Source organism: Neoarius graeffei, chromosome 20 (assembly GCF_027579695.1).
Source record: "Neoarius graeffei isolate fNeoGra1 chromosome 20, fNeoGra1.pri, whole genome shotgun sequence".
Taxonomy (NCBI): Eukaryota; Metazoa; Chordata; class Actinopteri; order Siluriformes; family Ariidae; genus Neoarius; species Neoarius graeffei.
Window position 1 is genome coordinate 32,771,684 of NC_083588.1, and position 21,854 is coordinate 32,793,537.

Consider the following 21,854-nt stretch of genomic DNA (forward strand, 5'->3'; position numbering starts at 1 on the left):
GTGATAAATACATATTATACTGAGCATATTTCCCACATTAATCAATACAAAGTACCTGCATCTTTCAGTTCTTTTTTAATCAAGGCTGAATACTTTCTTCTTTGCTGCTGCCTTTTATTAAATCAAATTTGAGACTTTTAATTTGATTTCTTTCAGCGCGACCGCAATGCATGATGGGATATGTTGCTTTAGTTAGTGACCATCAGTTGTACACTACTTTTCATGATGCATTGTGGGACACTTTGAGTGCACTATATAGGGTGTAATAATCTTCACTAAGGTTTCAGACAGCACTACAAAATGGCGTCTCCACTATATAGTGCCCTATATAGTGAGTAGGGAGCGATTTTGGACAGAGTCAGTGTGAAAATGGAGCTGTGGTGCTTTATCCTTGTGGTGTTTTGACCAAAGCATGTCACTGACATTTCATTAAAATATCTGGAAACTGTGTCGACTTCTGGAAAAGGGGAATAATATGTCACCTTTAATGTACAGCAGTGATATGACTCTCAGGGTTTTTTCTCCCTCAGGTTTTGAGGCCATCACTAATGGCTCACCAAATCCTCGAGTCAATGGCCACCCCACCCAGTCAGCACACTCCAACCACAGCAGCCAAGACATCAGCACACAGGTGTGTGTGTGTGTGTGTCTGTATGTGTGAATGTATAGGGGTGCATGTGCATTTAGTACCTGTCTCTGTATTTGAAAGAGTGAAATAACTGATACATAAGAAGCATACACAAGGTCTGTCATAAACAATTATGTATATATTTGTGTGTGTATATATATATATATATATATATATTTTGTGTGTGTGTGTGTGTGTGTGTGTAGAACTCTGAGGATGGGGACAGCAACTCGCTGGATCCTTTCGCGGAGATTGGGCTGAGACTGAGCCCCACAGCAGCGGAGGCCAAAGAGAAAGCACATGCCAAGAGAGGCAAGAAGAGGGCACCACAAATGGACTGGAATAAGAAATACGAGATTTTTAGCAATTTCTGAACATACGCAGTTTCATACACTCCCCAATCCAGACTTCCTCAAAATGATACATTCACACACCCCTGTTATGACTGACTACTTTTAATGGTGAAGGCTGTTATTTTTGTAGAAAAAGAAAACCAGAAAAAAATAGTTTTAAAGGGTGATTGGAGCAGACAAAGGGGAAAAGCTTCAGTCTATTTTTTCACTCATTTCTACCTGGAAAAGAAAAAAACTCTGGATTCAGAACTGTGATGAAAAAGGACCAACAAGAACAAGAAAGGAAGAGAAACAAAAATTCCTTTATGATGTTTTTGTTTTGTTAAATTTTTTTGTATCGATTCTACATAAGTTTATTGCTTCTGCTACGGCTATTTTTTTTTTCGAGCCCAGTACATGTTTGATTGTAGTATAAAAATTTTAAGCCTAATAGTTTTACATCTTGGTGTCTCGACTATGCTGCTCTCTGCTCTGGTTGAAGGAAATCTTGAGGGGGAAAAAGGACATTAATAACTTTAAGCACTGGCCCGTTAAGAAGGACATGTCAATTTGAAGTGTTCTGTGTTCTTTATAAATCAGTGTTAGATTGTACATAGTCACTGGCCACTTTATTAGGAACACCGATACACCTGCTGTTTTATGCAGTTCTCTAATCAGCCAATCCCTTGACAGCAGCATAAAATCATGCAGATACAAATCAAGAGCTTCAGTTAACATTCACTTCAAACATCAGAATGGGAAAAAATTGTGATCTCTGTGACTTTCACTGTGGCATGGGTGCTGGTGCCAGATGGACTGGTTTGAGTGTTTCAGAAACTGCTGATCTCCTGGGGTTTTCATACACAACAGTCTCTAGAGTTTACACAGAATGGCGCGAAAAAAAAAAAAACTTTGAGTGAGCGACAGTGCTGTGGATGGAAACGTCTTGTTGATAAGAGAGGTCAGAGGAAAATGGCCAGGCCTGAGTTTTCCAAAAGCATCGCAGCACAAAGATCATCGTTAAATGGTAGAGCAAGCAGCACAATGAACACTCTCTTTCTCCTAGTTAAGATGCTCTTAGCATTAAGAGGCTTTTGGGAAACCCAGCCCAGATTGGTTCAAGCTGCCAGGAAAGATATAGCAACTCTTTACAACCATGGTGAGCAGAAAAGCATCTCAGCATGCAACAGCAGAAAGCCACATTGGGTTCCACTCTTGCCAGCCAAGAACAGGAGTCTTAGAATCAAGAGCAATTTCCTATTAAAGTGGCCGGTATAAAGGAATTGGTCTGATTTTGAGCGTCCTTGAAGAGGCAAATCTGAATAATCAGCCTTTGTTTAGGCACCAGGATGTTAAATCAAGCTGTTGTGATCTGTTAAAGAGACACTACTTTTTTTCGCCAGAGTGAGGCAGGTACAAACATAAACAATTGTGTATCTGCTGACTATTAAACACTAGAGGGCAGCGTTGAAGTAACTTTCTTTTCACCAGAGAGGACAAAAACAGAACTTGCGAGTGTTAACCACTAGAGGGAACTAGAGATTTTAGTTTGCAAAATGAACAAATGTGTTGTATAACCACTATAATATCTAACAGCTCAACACTGTTGCTTTCCCGAACACATTCATTCATGGAGATGAAACCAAAACACCATGTAAACCAAAATTCTTGAGACTAAATCAACAACAAGACGTAAAGGACATAATCAGACAAGTCATTGTTACCTAATGAAGTGATTGGAGCTTGATAGAATTTTTTTTTCTTTGCTAATGATTGTTGCTGCAGTGTGTATTATCTGATCCACAAATGAATGAAGGATGCTACAAACTCATATCGAGTGACGAGAAGCTCCTGCAGGATCAATAAGCTAATGAAAGTTAGAGACATGTGGGGCACGTGTTGCTTGTAAGGCAGCAGCGCTTGTAGAAATGGACAGATCAGTCTCTGACAATCTGAACCGCTTGAACTGTGGTACGGCCCAATACGCCAGCTATGCTTGGGGTTCTTTTGGATCATTAAGCAAGATCAGCTGTGCTGTGCTGACGTACCTCTCAATCTGCGTATATAACATCATTATTTTACCTAATACACATACATATTAGCAGCATTGCTGTATTCCATTTACGCATTTTTTTTTTTTTTTACTCTACTTTGGTTTTATTTTACTTAGGTTTGTTAGCGTTATTGTGTTTGCCGTAGTTTTTTTCCTGTTCCTGACAGTGTAAGCATTCAGACTTCTGCTGTATGCTCATGTATATTCACTATGGGAATATATGCCAGGTTGCATTTTTTTTTCCAATAAAGTGTGATATTCGCACATGCTGACATTGTCAACAAGTGAGTTTAGCACGAGGGATGTTGAATTATGTAGATCTGATAAGCAAAGGACAGTGAATTCAGCATCATCATCATTCAGGACCCACTTTATCCTGGTTAGTGGATCCAGAACCTACCCTGGGAATACTGGCTTCGAGGCAGGAATACACACCATGTGTTGGCAAGGCAGCTTACTGTGCAACTCAGTATTAGTTAGCATTATTTTAACTTGCCATTTTGTGGATAAAAATTTGACATGGAACAAAATCCACAAGTTGCCCAACTTTGTACCAAAACCCCAAGAATCTGGAGATATCTTTTTAAAATTCTTACAAGAATCTGGGGGCGGCACGGTGGTGTAGTGGTTAGCGCTGTCGCCTCACAGCAAGAAGGTCCTGGGTTCGAGCCCCGGGGCCGGTGAGGGCCTTTCTGTGCGGAGTTTGCATGTTCTCCCCGTGTCCGTGTGGGTTTCCTCCGGGTGCTCCGGTTTCCCCCACAGTCCAAAGACATGCAGGTTAGGTTAACTGGTGACTCTAAATTGACCGTAGGTGTGAATGGTTGTCTGTGTCTATGTGTCAGCCCTGTGATGACCTGGCGACTTGTCCAGGGTGTACCCCGCCTTTCGCCCATAGTCAGCTGGGATAGGCTCCAGCTTGCCTGCGACCCTGTAGAAGGATAAAGCAGCTAGAGATAATGAGATGAGACAAGAATCTGGAGCATATCTAGAGATTTTTTTTGACAATGCCATGATAGGAGAGTACCCAATATGGAGTTCATGTGGGTCATAGTTTGAAATATCCAAAACTATCTCTAGATTCTGGGGTATTTTGTGGTGAAATAAAGTAGCAATAAAGTTGTGTTAAGTAATTTCTTTTTCTTGCTACAAATTAAAGAAACAGCATGAACAAGAAACAGCACCTGTCAAAGGAAAAGGGATAACATTCTTATATTTTGGATACCATTCTAATGAAGAAAAAACTTTATTTGTCACATGCACACTTCAAGCACAGTGAAATTCATCCTCTGCATTTAACCCATCTGAAGCAGTGAACACACGCACACACACCCAGAGCAGTGGGCAGCCACACCAGAGCTCCTGGGGAGCAGTCAGGGGTTAGGTACCTTGCTCAAGGGCACTTCAGCCCAAGGCCGCCCCACATTAACCTCATCTCATCTCATTATCTCTAGCCGCTTTATCCTTCTACAGGGTCACAGGCAAGCTGGAGCCTATCCCAGCTGACTATGGGTGAAAGGCGGGGTACACCCTGGACAAGTCGCCAGGTCATCATAGGGCTGACACATAGACAACCATTCAAACTCACATTCACACCTACAGTCAATTTAGAGTCACCAGTTAACCTAACCTGCATGTCTTTGGACTGGGGGGGGGAAACCGGAGGAAACCCACGCAGACACGGGGAGAACATGCAAACTCCGCACAGAAAGGCCCTTGCCGGCCACGGGGCTCGAACCCGGACCTTCTTGCTGTGAGGCGACAGCGCTAACCACTACACCACCATGCCGCCCCGCATTAACCTAACTAACCTAATGCTCCTCAGCATAAACCCAACAAACCAGACTGTCAGCAACCTGTGAGATGATTGTTATTAACCAATCTCAGGTAAGTCAACGGGCGGCATGGTGGTGTAGTGGTTAGTGCTGTCGCCTCACAGCAAGAAGGTCCAGGTTCAAGCCCTGTGGCCGGCGAGGGCCTTCCTGTGCAGAGTTTGCATGTTCTGTCCGTGTGGGTTTCCTCTGGTTTCCCCCACAGTCCAAAGACGTGCAGGTTAGGTTAACTGGTGACTCTAAAGTGAATGTGAATGGTTGTCTGTGTCTATGTGCCCTGTGATGACCTGGTGACTTGTCCAGGGTGTACCCCACCTTTTGCCCGTAGTCAGCTGGGATAGGCTCCAGCTTGCCTGTGACCCTGTAGAACAGGATAAAGTGGCTAGAGATAATGAGATGAGATGAGGTAAGTCAACATGTCAAGACGTTATGGTTGCTGATGTTTAATAGGTCATGTATAGATTATTATTATTATTATTGTCCCTTTCACCTTCACTTCTTTGTCTCATTTATGGCTGCTGATTTTTAGGATTAATAATATATATTTATGGCATGTCACTACAAAATGAGTCCAGAAAAATGAAAACTTAACATTTGTTTTATTGGATATTCTAAATCTAGAGTTAAAGATCTTTAAAATAAAGGGTCATTTGTTAAATTTGGTGCAGCCAATTTTAGATCAATTAGTGAAAATTTTTAAGGTATCATCATCTTAACAGAAAATCAAGTTTGGAGAAAATCTATTAACTTTGTGATGTGTAAAGTGAAATTAATGCACCCACACATTTATTTGGCCTACAGTGTCATATTTATAGGTTGTTTGACAGTATAATATTTTGGTGATGGCTACATTATCGACTAAGGAATGTATTTATGGCAAAATTAGAAAATCTGATATGTGGGTCTTTTATTGACGCACTATCATTTCAAATTGCTATCTCAGAATGAATGTTTGCTACACTGGACTCATTTTGTGGTGATGCCCCAATTAAAATACACTCAGCTGCCATTTTATGAGGAACAACTCTTCCCCTGTGGCAGCAGCACAATGCATACAATCATGCAAATACAGGTCAAGAGCTTCTGTTAATGTTCAGATCAAACTACAGAATGGGGGAAGTGTGGTCTCTGTGATTTTGATATTGGGGTGGTTGTTGATGCCAGACAGACTGATTTGAGGATTTCAGAAACGGTTGAGCTCCTGGGATTGTTCACACAAAACAGTCTCGAGAGTTTACACAGAATGGTGTGAGAAAAACAAAACATGCACTGAGTGGGAGTTTCGATGGCAGAAACGTTTTGTTGATCAGAAAGGTCAGTGGAGAATTGCCAGACTGGTTTGAGCTGGCTGGAAGGTTGCAGTAACTCAAATAATCACTCTTTTCAACCATAGTGAGCAGAAAAGCATCTCAGAATGTCCAACACATTGAACCTTGAAATGACTGGTTTACAACAGCAGAAGACCACATTGGGTTCCACTCCAGACAGCCAAGAACAGGAATCTGAGTGGGCACAGGGTCACCAAACCTTGGACAAAGACCAAATCTTCAATTGTTTAGTTTAGAATTTTAACATGTATTGATTTATCACTGGAGATCAGCATGAGAGTGGGCTAGCAGGTTTAACTCACACTATAAAATATTCTTCCACAAGTTACTTGTAATAACATTTCTACCACAGAGGGCTCCATATTATTAAAAAGTTACACATGCACTCACCGGCCACTTTAATAGGAACTTGTTTGTGATTCTAAGATTCCTGTTCTTGGCTGGGAGGAGTGGAACCCAATGTAGTTTTCTGCTGTTGCATGCTGAGATACTTTTCTGCTCACCACGGTTGTAAAGAGTTGTGTTGAGTTGCTATATCCTTCCTGGTAGCTCAAACCAATCTGGCTTGAGTTTCCCAAAAGCATCGCAGCACAAAGATAATTGTTAAATGGTAGTGCAAGCAACACAATGAATGCTGTCTCTCCTAGTTAAGACACTCTTAGCATTAAGAGGCTTTTGGGAAACTTGCCACTGGCCATTTTCCTCTGATCTCTCTTATCAACAAGGTGTTTCCACCCACAGAACTGTCGCTCACCCAGTATTTTTTGTTTTTTGTACCATTCTGTGTAAACCCTAGAGACTGTTGAGTGCGAAAACCCCAGGAGATCAGCAGTTTTTGAAATACTCAAATCAGTCCATCTGGCACCAACACCCATGCCACAGTGAAAATCAGAAATCATAATTTTTTCCATTCTGATGTTTGAAGTTAACATTAACTGAAGCTCTTGATTTGTATCTGCATGATTTTATGCATTGTGCTGCTGTCGAGGAACTGGCTGATTAGAGAACTGCATAAAATAGCAGGTGGATGGGTGTTCCTAATAAAGTGGCCAGTGAGCGTATACAGTATTGTGGCTTTAAGCTGTCAGATGGGCATTCTTCCTTTCATGTCTTTTTCTCACACTTTCACCTTATATGAGCAAGGGACACTCAAACAGTGTTTTGAACTTCCTGAGATCTGCTGCTGTTTTTTTTTTTTCCAGTTTCAGTCCAGGTCAGGCAGAGGTCGAGCAGCATGTTTTACAGTTCTCTACAGCACCCACACCAGTGACACATTCATGTCATGGCACACTCATGTACACAGACAGTTTAGTCTGTGGCTTCACATGTTAGTGTTAAATACAAAAGCAGGTGAGTCAGAGTGTTACTTCAGCTACCATTTTTAAAACATTCGTTTTGTTTCGGAACCCTGGGAATAGGATACATAGCACAGAGCAAAAGGTCAGCCGTGGGGCAGAAAGGTCAACATTGAGTCTGGGCAACATGCCAGCAGCCAACTCTTTCAGGCCACTAAGGCTACGTTCACACTGCAGGCTGAAGTGACTCAAATCCGATCTTTTCGCCTATATGTGACCTGTATCCAATCTTTTATTGACAATATGAACAACACAGATCCGATTTTTTCAAATCCGACTCAGGCCGTTTGGATATGTGGTCCTAATTCCGATTCCTATCCGCTCTTTTCATATGCGACTTCAGTCTGAACCGCCAGGTCGCATTCATCCGACTTACACATCATCAACAAGCCACAAACGTCACTATTCTGCACTGAAGTAGGCGGCGGGTCTCTCAAAAAAAGTTACAACAACATGGCGCATAATCACGGGCGCAGATAGAGGGTGGGACTCGTCCCACCCAGATTTAAATTCACCTCGTTCGGTCCCCCCCACTTATAGGGAGGAAAAAACATCTATGCTTTCTTTGCATAAGGCAAACCTCACGGAAAAATCAAAAGACTAATTACCATTCGGTTTATTGAGGTGCACAGCAGTGTATACAGTACATAGTTGCAACAACTCACATAAAACAAAACAAAGACTGATATTCGGTTGGTTGAGCTGCGCAGACTGCACAGGTTGCGAGCTCGAGCTTGGTTGCTATGGTAACCCACAACAAGTTTGACAGGCATATCGGGGTTGGGGTTGGTTTGCTGGCAGCTTTGTCCCCCCCAGTTTTTTGTCCCCCCCCAGTTCAAAAAACGTATCTGCGCCCCTGCGCATGACATCAATGCGAGGGACGCTTCGGGCTGTGAAGGTTCTGAATCTTCTCAATGGAAGGACGCAGAGGTTAGGGAGCTGATTTCCATTTGGGGGGATACAGCTATTCAAGCTAGATTGGATGGGTCATACCGCAACCGGGCGGTTTTACTTCCGTAAACACTGGCCATGCTCACTGCGTGTGACGTCGTCGTATCCTGCAATGCGCATGCAGAACACTTTTAGGTCGCTTTTCGTTCATACTGAGGATCACATACAAGTCGCATATATTTGTTAATGTGAACGACCTCACAAAAAAATCGGATTTCACAAAAAAATCGGAATTGAGCATTAAGCCTTGCAGTGTGAACGTAGTGTATGTGCATGTCATACCAGTGGTGAGAAAAATGAAGTGATTTGTAATACTGTAGATTAACATCAGCATGACAAAAAAAAGTACCTTCATCTAAATGTATTAACCTTTTGTTTTGTTTTGTTTTGCTTTTATATTTGCAGCAAAAGGCAAAAGTGTCTGGGCCCCCAGGTTTGAATATTCGAAAAAAGAAAAAAAAATCACAATGCAAAAATGGCAAAAACAAAAAGTAGGTGTATCCTGCAACACAACAACAATACAAAATATAAGACAATATAACAGGAAAAACACTTCGAAAATAAATTTATAATCCTCACAGTACCTGTTTAATCAGATAATTATGTTTCATCACACGTGTGAAATATCTACGATACTGCAGATCTGTACTTAAGACCTGCTTTTGTAACCAAAAAGATTGCTGTACTGATCCAGCAATCTTCATAAAGAACCTTTTCAACACACTTATTGATGTTGGCCTTTACTTTTCTACACTTGTATACTGTAATGATGTACTTATAATCCCGCTATCCAGTAGTAGAGCAAACAGGCTAAACTGCTAGCTGCACAGAGTCGTCACTCAGGGTCCACTACATCGAGACTGTGTCTGTTCCCCGAGCTAAACAAAAAGGTAGAAATATTCAGAGAGCTTGTTCCAGTAACCTAATCAATATAAAATTAGATCATACTGACTATACAGCTGCTGCCAGCACCTTTGATCTAAAGGTGGGGCTATTAAATATTAGATCTCTTACATCTAAAGCGCTAATGGTTAATGAACTCACTACTGATCAGGAGTTTAATGTACTTTGTTTAACTGAAACATGGATTAAGACAAATGAATATATAGCATTAAATGAAGTGAGTCCTCCTGGATACAGTTATATACACCAGCCTCGTCTAACTGGCAGAGGAGGAGGCGTTGCGATTATTTATAATGATTATCTAGGTGTAACACAAAAACCTGGTTATAAATTTAATACATTTGAAGTTCTTCATACAATGTATGTTAGGGTTTTGCTGGGGATTGAACCCAGGTCACTGGTGTAGCAATCCAGCAAACCCCCACTAGGCCACCAGGGGAATGACTCAAGTGCAGAGGAGTGAGGTGAAAGTAGAGAAGAAAAAACAGTTTACTTACAATATTTACAATCCAAGGCAAAAACAAAAGTATAATCCAAACGCTCAGAAGATCCAAAAAATGGTAAACAAAAAGTCCAAAAGAAAGCAAAGTACAAAAACCACAAAGACACAGGCAAGGAACACAGAACAGAGGTTACTGGAGCTAAACATAACAGCACAAAGACTCCGTGACTAGGGACCAAACTGAGGGAGTATAAATACACAAACTAAATAGGACACAGGTGACAATAATGAGGACTAGGCGGGGCACAAGGCACATGGAAAAACAAAGGCACATCTGGTGGCAGATGACTGCAGGGTGTTGTGGGCGTACTCTGCCCATGGCAGCCAGGTGCTCCAAGATGTCAGGTTATCCATCGCCAGGCCTCGCAGGGTGGTTTCCAGGTCCTGGTTGAGCCTCTCGGTCTGGCCGTTGGACTGGGGGTGGAACCCAGAAGAGAGGCTGGCAGTGGCCCCGATGAGTTTGCAGAACCCCCGCCACACTCGGGAGGAGAACTGGGGCCCCCGGTCTGAGACAATGTCCTGAGGAAGACCAAAGACTCGGAAGACATGGGTAAATATATTTTTGGCTGTTTCAAGAGCGGAAGGAAGTTTGCACAGTGGTATGAAGCGGCAGGCTTTGGAGAATCTGTCGACAATGACCAAAATGACCGTGTTACCTTGAGAGTCTGGAAGGCCCGTGATGAAGTCGACTGCCACATGGGACCAGGGACGCTGGGGAATAGGCAGAGGGTGCAGGAGGCCCTGGGGATGCTGTCGTGGGTTCTTGGTTCTGGTGCACACATCACAGGACAGGACGAATGACCTCACTTCCTTCTCCATGCTCGGCCACCAGAAGCATCTTTTCAAGAATCCAGGGTCCTCCGAGCTCCCGGGTGGGCGGTGAGAGGGGACGAGTGACCCCACTGGAGAACCTTGGCCCGGGCTTGACGAGGGACGTACAAGAGGCCCGGTGGCCCCATCCCAGGATCGGGGTCCTGGCGTTGAGCTCGTCGGACGACCTCCTCGACACCCCAGCGGACTGGGGCCACAATCCGGGACACAGGGATAATAGGCCCAACTTCACTGTCCCTGTTGGTGGCAGAGAACAGCCTGGAAAGCACGTCAGGTTTGGTGTTCTTAGAGCCGGGGCGGTACGATAGGGTGAAGTTGAATCGGCTAAAGAACAAGGCCCACCTAGCCTGTTGTGGATTCAGTCTCTTGGCTTGCTGGAGGTACTCCAGGTTCTTGTAGTCCGTCCAAACCAGGAATGGATGTTGTGCTCCCTCCAACCAGTGCCTCCACTCCTCAAGGGCCAGTTTGACTGCGAGCAGTTCCCGATCCCCCACATCATACCGGGACTCCGCAGGGCTCAGGCGGTAGGAGAAGTAAGTGCAGGGGTGCAGCTTTCCCTCTGAACATTGAGAGAGGACTGCGCCGACGCCACTGTCCGAGGCGTCCACCTCGACGACGAATGGTTGCGATGTGTCTGGGAGGACCAGGATGGGTGCCATGCAGAAGTGGTGCTTGAGGTCCCTGAACGCCTTTTCCGCCTGAGGAGACCAGACAAAAGATCCACCTGTCTTCTTGGTGAGGTCTGATATGGGCGCTGCTCCAGAACTGAAGTTCCTGACAAACTTGCGGTAGAAGTTAGAAAACCCTAAGAACCGCTGAACTTCTTTAATGGACTTGGGAATGGGCCAGTCCCAGACGGCCAGGGTCTTGGCTGGATCCATCTGGAGTTGTCCCGTTCATACAATGAAACCCAGGAAGGAGACCTCGGGGACATGAAAGTCGCATTTCTGGGCTTTGGCAAACAGATTGTTCTGTAGCAGCCTCTTGAGAACCTGGCGGACATGGTGGCGGTGCTCCTGCACAGTCTTGGAAAATATTAGGATGTCGTCAAGGTAGACGAAAACGTACTGATTGATCATATCCCTCAAGATGTCGTTGATAAGGGCCTGAAACACTGCTGGCGCATTGGTGAGTCCGAAGAGCATAACTTGGTACTCATAGTGCCCTGACGGGGTGTTAAAGGCAGTCTTCCACTCATCTCCCTGTCGGATGCGGATGAGGTGGTATGCATTCCGTAAGTCCAACTTGGTGAAGACAGCGGCGCCTTGGAGCAGATCAAATGCTGTGGACATCAGCGGAAGGGGATAGCAGTTGCGCACAGTGATCTTGTTCAGGCCCCTGTAATCAATACACGGCCGGAGCCCCCCATCCTTCTTGCCGACAAAGAAGAAGCCGGCACCAGCGGGTGAGGTGGAGGGTCGAATGAACCCAGAGGCCAAGGTGTCCTTGATGTACTCCTCCATGGCCTTGCGTTCTGGCTGAGAGAGGGAAAACAGTCTGCCATGAGGAGGGGTAGCCCCAGGGAGCAAGTCGTAGGCACGGTGCGGAGGAAGAACTGCAGCCCTGCTCTTGCTAAAAACTTCTTTAAGATCCCAGTACTCTGTGGGAACTTGAGATAACTCGGTGAGATCAGGAGGCTCGGCAGGAGACACAGGAGAGCTAGAGAGCAGACAAGAGGCATAGCACGCAGGACCCGATTCCACAACCTGGCTTGTTACCCAGTCTATACGAGGGTTGTGGCGGGTAAGCCAAGGAAGGCCTAGAATCACCGGGAACTCTGGTGAATGAATCAGGTGCAGGGATATTTCTTCTCGGTGACCTTGGGACTGGAGAAAGACTGGAGAAGTAACTTGGGTGACTCTTCCATCACCTAAAGCTTGGCCATCCAGGGCAGACACAGACAGTGGGACTTCAAGAGGAGCAGTAGGGACATTGATTCTTCGGGCGAAGTGGACATCCATAAAGTCCACATAAAGTCTAGCAAGGCCTGACAAGAGTGGACGGACTCACCCCAGGAGATGGAGACAGGGATGTAGACTCCTTGGCCGGGAAGTTCGGGAGAGAGGGTAGGCCCCGTCACAACCCTCCCTCGGCTGGACGGGGCGGTCCTTTTCCCGAGAGCTCGGGGCATGATGCTCAGAAGTGGCCAGGCTTGCCACAGTAGATGCAGCACTTGTCCCTCCTCCTGTGCTCCCTTTCAGCTGCGGAGAGACGAGTACGGCCAACTTGCATGGGCTCTGGACAGTCACTGGAGGAGGTGGACGGACTCCAGGTTGAGGCAGTGAGGCAAGGGGAACTCAGGACTTGGTGGCGCTCTCTAATCTGGTTATCGAGACGAATGGCATGTGAGATCAGAGTTTCGAGGTCACTTGGACATCCGATAGAGGCCAGGCCGTCTTTGATGGGGTCAGACAGACCATGGTGGAAGGCTGAAACCAGGGCAGTCTCATTCCATCCGCTGACTGCTGTGAGCGTCCAGAACGAGATGGTGTAGTCTGCAATGCTGCCTCCTTGCCGGATGGACATGAGCTTTCTGGCTGCGTCTTTACTGATGTCCGCCTGATCGAAGACATGAAGCATCTCCTCCGTAAACAGCTTGAAATCAGAGCACTTGGGTCCCTGTCTCTGCCAGATGGTCGTTGCCCAAGCTCGTGCCTTACCAGCTAACAAGATTATCACAAAAGCAATCTTGTGGCGATCCGTAGTGTAGGTGGTAGGCTGGAGCTCAAAGGTGAGTTGGCACTGGGTAAGGAACTCCCGGCACTCACCGTGCTTGCCGTCATACCTCTGTGGTGCAGGAAGGCTGGGTTCGTGAGGTGAAGGAGGCAGCGTGGCAGGAGGCACTGGAGCAGATGGTGGAGCAGGATCAGGAGATGCAGGCAGAGGAGTCAGCTGTGCCAGGGTTTTCCCAATTTGCTGAAGCAGTACCTCGTGGCAAGCAAGGGCCTCATGTTGGCTTGCAAGTGTTCGTCCATGAAAGCTCCGAAGCATGTTAAAGCAGCCATAATTCCCTGAAGGTTAGCCAGGTAGACCGTTGAAGACACCTCTGCTGAGTTGGTCATGATGGAGTCTTTCTGTTAGGGTTTTGCTGAGGATCGAACCCGGGTCACTGGTGTAGTGATCCAGCAAACCCCCACTAGGCCACCAGGGGAATGACTCAAGTGCAGAAGAATGAGGTGAAAGTAGAGTAGAAAAAACAGTTTATTTACAATATTTACAATCCAAGGCAAAAACAAAAGTATAATCCAAATGCTCAGAAGATCCAAAAAATGGTAAACACAAAGTCCAAAAAGTCCAAAAGAAAGCAAAGTACAAAAACCACAAAGACACAGGTGAGGAACACAGAACAGAGGTTACTGGAGCTAAACATAACAGTACAAAAACTCCGTGACTAGGGACCAAACTGAGGGGGTATAAATACACAAACTAAATAGGACACAGGTGACAATAATGAGGACTAGGCGGGGCACAAGGCACATGGAAAAACAAAGGCACATGGCTGTCAAAACAAAAACACAAAACACAGAAACAGTGGTGGCCTCTAGAGGCCAAAACAAACATGACAAGATAAGGAAATAACAGCGGCCTCTAGAGGCCAAAACAGTCCCAGTCCTAACAATGTAGCCTCGAAAAATAAGTCTACCCAATTAATGCCGTTACTTATTATTTACAGGCCCCCGGGGCCATATTCTGAGTTTCTTTCTGAATTTGCAGATTTTATCTCAGATCTGGTTATTTCCTTAGACAAAGCTTTAGTTGTCGTAGATTTTAATATTGACTTCGATAACCCAGAAGACCCTTTGAAAACAGCGTTTGTGTCCATTTTAGATTCCATCCATAATGGTGGTCACACCCTCGATCTAATACTAACATTTGGGTTAAACGTAGAAAATATACTGTAGTCATGATTCCACAGTCAGAAGTTATCCCAGATCATTATCTCATCTCATTCAAACTATGTCTGAGTAATAATATATGCACCTCACCACGCTACTGTATTAAACGTACATTCACGTCAACTACTGCACAGAGCTTTATAAATGATCTCCCAGAGTTATCAACTTTGATTGGGTCACTGTCAGCTCCTGCAGAACTTGATCAGGCAACTGAATGCTTAGAGTCAACATTCCGCCATACCTTAGATAATGTAGCGCCTCTTAAAAGGAAAATAGTCAGAGACAAAAAATTAGTACCCTAGTATAATGATGACACTCGCACATTAAAACAGACCACTTGAAAATTGGAACATAAATGGCATCAAACAAAGTTGGTAGTGTTCAAATTAGCATGGAAGGAGAGCTTCCTGAAGTATAGAAAAGCTCTTAGTGCTGCTAGATCAACATATCTCTCCTCCCTAATAGAAGATAACAAAAATAATCCTAGATTCCTATTTAATACTGTAGCAAAATTAACCAGGAATAAGTCCACTATAGACACATGCATACCTGTAGTATGTAGTAGCAATGATTTCATGAATTTTTTTAATGACAAAATTGAAAATATCTGACAAAAAATTAAAACTGCTAATTTAAGGTCAGACAATGTAAGTGACCCTGTAGTTAACAATATAATTGTATCAGATCATCAATTCGAATGTTTTACTCCCCTAAAAGAAACTGAATTACTTTCATTAATCTCGGCATCAAAAGCCTCAACTTGTGTACTACTGTAGCTCCCTTACCTACACGTCTATTCAAACAGATAATACCTGAAGTAATTGAACCGCTTCTAAAAAAAATAAATTCTTCTCTTACGATTGGCTATGTACCCAAATCCTTTAAACTAGCAGTTATCAAACCCCTGATTAAAAAAACCTGACCTTGATCCCTGTCAGCTGTCCAATTATCGGCCAATATCAAACCTCCCCTTTATCTCCAAGATCCTTGAAAAAGCTGTGGCACAGCAGTTATGCTCATATTTACATAGGAATAACATCCATGAAATGTAACAGTCAGGATTTAGACCTAATCATAACACAGACACAGCTTTGGTTAAAGTAGTAAACGACCTACTGTTGGCATCTGATCAGGGCTGTGTCTCACTGCTTGTGTTGCTTGACCTTAGTGCAGCATTTGATACCACTGATCATTCCATTCTTCTGGATAGACTAGAAAATGTTGTGGGAGTTAAGGGAATGGCCCTCTCCTGGCTCAGCTCTTATTTAACTGATCGCTATCAGTATGTTGATATAAATGGTGATATTTCTAGATGTACTGAGGTAAAGTTTGGTGTTCCACAAGGTTCTGTCTTGGGTCCACTGTTTTTTTTCTCTATATATGTTACCTCTGGGTGATATTATTCATAAACATTGTATTAGTTTCCACTGTTATGCTGATGACACACAGTTGTATGTTTCTGCAAAACCTGATGAGAGACACCAGCTTAATAGAATTGAGGAATGTGTAAAGGACATTAGACACTGGATGCTTATTAACTTCCTTCTGCTTAACTCTGACAAGACTGAAGTACTTGTATTAGGACCACATGCAGCTAGAAGTAAGTTTTCTGATTACATAGTAACTCTGGATGGCCTTTTTGTTTCTTCGTGTGCAGCAGTAATAGACCTCGGAGTGATTATTTTTTTAAAGATATTTTTGGGGTCTTTTTTTCACCTTTATTGGATAGGACAATGTAGAGACAAGAAACGAGCAGGGGAGAGATCGGGAAATAACCTGGGGTCAGAATCAAACCCAGGTCCCCGGATTTATGGCATAGCACCTTATCCACCTGAGCCACAACGTCCCCAGACCTTGGAATGATTATTGACCCCAGTCTTTCATTCAAAACTCACATTGATAATGTTACCTGGATAGCTTTCTTTTATCTCAGAACTATTGCCAAGATAAGAAATTTAATGTCACTAATGACGCGGAAAAACTAGTTCATGCTTTCGTTACCTCCAGGTTGGATTATTGTAATGCCTTATTGTCTGGATATTCCAATAAGTGCATAAATAAGCTCCAGTTAGTTCAAAATGCAGCAGCAAGAGTCCTTAATAGAACTAGAAAATATGACCACATCACCCCTGTCTTATCCACACTGCATTGGCTCCCAATCAAATTTCGTATTGATTATAAAATACAACCCTGATTCCAAAAAAGTTGGGACAAAGTACAAATTGTAAATAAAAATGGAATGCAATAATTTACAAATCTCAAAAACTGATATTGTATTCACAATAGAACATAGACAACATATCAAATATCGAAAGTGAGACATTTTGAAATTCCATGCCAAATATTGGCTCATTTGAAATTTCATAACAGCAACACATCTCACAAAAGTTGGGACAGGGGCAATAAGAGGCTGGAAAAGTTAAAGGTACAAAAAAGGAACAGCTGGAGGACCAAATTGCAACTCATTAGGTCAATTGGCAATAGGTCATTAACATGACTGGGTATTAAAAAAGCATCTTGGAGTGGCAGCGGCTCTCAGAAGTAAAGATGGGAAGAGGATCACCAAGCCCCTAATTCTGTGCCGACAAATAGTGGAGCAATATCAGAAAGGAGTTTGACAGTGTAAAATTGCAAAGAGTTTGAACATATCATCATCTACAGTGCATAATATCATCAAAAGATTCATAGAATCTCTTTAGATCCAGCAAACATCTAAACTGTTTTTTTTTTTTTTTTGTCCAAAATGACCTGGCGACTTGTCCAGGGTGTACCCCGCCTTTTGCCCATAGTCAGCTGGGATAGGCTCCAGCTTGCCTGCGACCCTGTAGAACAGGATAAAGCGGCTAGAGATAATGAGATGAGATGAGATGAGATCCCATTTGGCCAGAAAGTAATCTTTCATATGTATTGCTTTTACTTTTCACAGAAAAGTTGCTTTGTCCCTGCTACTGTCACTCTTCCTGTTTGTTATTCAACTGTACTTAATGATTTTAACAAGGAGTCACTTTCTTGTAGCTGTGATGCAATAACATTCACTCACAGCCTTGCGGCCATGTCAACCAACACCACAAAGCTAAGTATTTAAACAACAGGCTAGGTATGCATACACACCTGAGGAGATTGCTACAGCAGAGTTTCTCAAGAGTCCAAACATGTGCTTCTTGTTCATTTTGTTTCGAGGTTTTACACAAACCTAAGATAAGCATTCTCCACCATAATTATAAAATAATCTTCAAATTGGACCTCAGACTGTATTTGTACAGAAAAACTGAGATCAGATGCAGTGTGCACTTTGCCTCTGTGATCGAAGTACTGAGTCAACAAAATAAATCACTGATGTCACTAAAGAAACCTCAAGTAACTGATCCCTGAAGAGTAAAAATCTGCAGCATATATTTCTAGTTTTAGTTTGGAGAACTTCAGTGGTTTTCATATGTGTAAGGACCAAATTTGAATACATTACATAAAATTTGATTGAATTCGATTGAATAAACACTCACTCCTGAGCCATACTAAAACAGAAAAAAAGTATCTGCTACTCTCACATTAAATACTGTTTTTTGCTGTTTTTTTAAGTATCAAAATGTTATCACAGAATATGATCAAGACATACATCAAGTTATACATCTGTACACTGGTAATACATTACTTTTTAAAGTATAATGTCATTAACCAAATAAAATCATTCTTTATGGTGTGAAGTTTAATCTTTTTTTTCTCATTATTTAACTGAAAAGCAATACACTTCAATCCTGGGTATACTTTTAGTTATCTTCGTTATTAGCTTACGATTAGCCAACACATCTGCCTTCATCATTTGGTTTCATCTGTTGACATCAGATGTTCAACAGGCTCATAGCTGTAATTATTAAAACAAACAGTATATAGGTAAAGTGCCACAGTGAGGTTTCAGTCAAATTATCAGATTATAGATTGTGATTTTAGCCGCGATTCCATAACAATAGTCTGTGTATTTCCCCTATAGTTTGTGTGCACAGTTGCCATGATAACAGTGACACAGTAATATACAAACTCATCTCCAGACTCAAAACTTTGAAACTCCACAGAATAACAATAATGCTTTGCACATTTGAATATCAACCAGTTTCACTTCTTATAAGCCTGCACATATATACTGTGTGTATATATGTATATATATATATATATATATATATATATATATGTGTGTGTGTGTGTGTGTGTGTGCGCGCGCAGGCTTATATGAAGTGAAACTGGTTGATATTCAAATGTGCAGATGTGTACAGCATTATTCTGTTATTCTGTGGAGTTTCAAAGTTTTGAGTCCGGAGATGAGTTTGTACATTACTGTGTCACTATATATATATATATATATATATATATATATATATATATATATATATATATATATATATATATATATATATACTCAATCATAGATTTTTCTTTACTTTGACTATTTTCTACATTGTAGAACAATATTGAAAACATCTAAACTATCATGAAATAACATGGAATTATGTGGTAAACAAAATGTTTCATATTTTAGATTCTTCAAAAGTAGCCACCGTTTACCTTGATGACGCTTTGTACACTATTGGCATTATTTTAACCAGCTTCATGTGGTAGTCACCTGGAGGTAGTCACCTGCTTTCCAATTAACAGTTAATTAATTAGTTAATTCAATTCGTTAATTAGTGCAATTTCTTGCCTTCTTAATGTGTTTGAGGTCATCAAACAGTAAATAATAAATAATAACAATACAATAAATAGCCCTATTCAACAACTGTATTAATCCATATTATGTGAAGAACCGCTCAACTAAGCAAAAAAAAAATGACACACACACACACACACACACACACACACACACACACACACACACATTAACATTTTGTCAGCAGCACTGCTATAAATTAAGTAGTAATTTATTATAGCATGTGTGTCAAATAAAGTAGCCAATTATTATATGTGTATATACCATATGTAGATGTAGCGCAACTCTAGGAAATACAAAATACTGGAACAACATTGTCATCAGAATTACTTCAGAGAATCTACAGTTTGATTTGCTCTATATGTTTTTGGCCGCTGTGTAAATCCATGTGGTACTCCACAGATTTGATGTCTTCACATATACACATACTTTCAAAGACAAAAAGTCATCAGTATGTTTCAATGTGATTTCTATCCACACAGATTATTTGCAGTCAAAGTACAAGTTCGATAAAGGGACAGATGACTGAACTGTAAGTTTAATGTTTGGGTTTTTGGGGTTTTTTTTAAATGAAAGTAAGTGTTTCCCATGTTTGCTTCATAGGATGAACCCAGTAGAACATTATGTACATGAAAAAAACCCTTTTGTTATATTATATATTATAGACTTGAAAAATACATTCTTTATTATGCCAATGCTGAGACTGCTGTGTAATATAAGGCATTTTTCAGTCCTAGGACTTTCACTGAGGTATAGATTGATAGCTTTTAGGCCTCCCATCAAACATCATGAAAAGCTGTCACTGCTTATATATGTTGAAGTATTTACAGTGCATTCCACAGAGAAAACAATAATCTGTCATTTCTTATATATGATAAACATGTGCTCAGTAATCTATGGGCTGGATGGTGCCCAAGCAGTTAAAGCCTGTGGAGCAGAAGGAAAGGAAGAGAACAGCATTTTATTGTTGTACTTGTCTGGTTATATAATGCTGTACAGAAACATATTAAATAGCATGTATCATAGAGAATTGTAGCCTGTTTCTAAAGGAGCAAACATTGCTCGCAAAACTATTACTGATTACTGTGTTTGTCAGTATTTTTGCTGAACCACCATGAACCAGCTGGCTTGCTGAGTGACTGATTCATCCCTACCCTGATAGCAAATGAGTAATACCCCAGTTTGCATCTATACTTACTAGCTACTTCACCTGACCCACATAGTGCTGCGAAATGATAGTGATGAGTTCATTTAAATCTAACTGTTAGAATACAACCACAACTTAGCCTTGATAAGGTCACTTTTTGGTCAAAATTGAAATAGCAGTTGTATTTGAGTGGCCAATTCCCGGCACTATTAAAAGCTTTTGACACAAAATATCGTGACATTGCCATAACTCATCAACTAAATTTTCCCAACAACCTTCTGAGCTGTTTGGAAATGCATGGGTAATTTTTGTTTGGACTGGCCGTAATCTTGGTGATGATATGTACACTTAAAACATGAACCAGTGCCTCAACAATAAACCTAAAGGACACTCTGGTGCAGTGCAAATTTCCTGCCCAGTTTCTGAAAAATTCCAACTCCTAGATATGGCTAGGAGTTAGCAATCACAAGTGGCCTGAAAATTGAATGTTCAGATAAGGTTTATCAGAATAAAAGATCCAAATCCACTCAATTTCCACTGTTTTGGGATGGTTACTACGGTGATATAAACAACTTCTCAGTACCTACTTACTTTTGTTTTTAATCTAACTTTCTTATTCTAAAGACGCCAAAAAAAAAGACTGTGTGTGTGTGTGTGTGTGTGTGTACTTACAGTATAATGTCTCTGCATGTTTGATATCACTTATTACACGTATTATTCTTGTCATAATATTGGCTGTTTCCCATAAGGGTGCTAATAATAATTCTGGAGAGCAATTTCTATACCTCTCTCTGCCTCAGGCATAGAGATAGAAAGAAGGGAAGTGCTGGCATTTGCCCCAGAACCCAGTGAGGAAAAGCGGGAGGGGGTCGGCGAGGAGGGGAGAGAGGGGAAGGGAGTCTGGGTCTCCATAGAGACACAGGGCTGTTTTTGTTAGCGTGGTATATGTGAGTCAGAGGAACGGTGAGTCACAGTCAGGAGGGAAACTCTCCTCGGGGCCAAATAAGGACAACTACACGCAGAGAGACAGAGGGAGGGAGAAAGAGAGAGACGCACACAAAGGCAGGCTGAAACAGAGAGGCCTGGCCATATCTCTTTGTGAACGGAAACACAGGAGTGCAAGCAGCCCTACCCAATTTGTTCACACCTCAGTTTACAATGCAAACAGTTCACTCTACATTTGTCTTGTATTTCACAAACGTATCGCTGAACCACCCTTGTTGTCTTTATTTGCTCTTTCTCACCTTCTTTCTCTATTAGCTTCCTGCTAGGCTAACTCCTGTTTACTTTAGCACTGTGCTGAGTTAGGAGTGTATATGAATATTGGCAGCCAGATTGACATTGAGGCTCGGTACATTTAGGCTGAGGTTTACATGAAGTGGCTTCATCTGTCCTGAGTAATG

At 42.2% G+C, this 21,854-nt stretch overlaps 1 protein-coding gene across 1 annotated transcript in view; it reads left to right on the forward strand.

Annotated features, from left to right (window-relative positions):
* Positions 1 to 3,381, forward strand: part of LOC132868547 (Na(+)/H(+) exchange regulatory cofactor NHE-RF2) — a 150,212-nt gene extending 146,831 nt beyond the window's left edge. The window contains exons 5-6 of the mRNA XM_060901512.1: positions 531 to 631; positions 835 to 3,381. Of these exons, the coding sequence (XP_060757495.1) occupies positions 531 to 631; positions 835 to 1,002 (269 nt within the window). The 3' untranslated portion in view covers positions 1,003 to 3,381. The remainder of the gene's footprint in view (positions 1 to 530; positions 632 to 834) is intronic.
* The last annotated feature ends 18,473 nt before the right edge of the window (positions 3,382 to 21,854 follow it).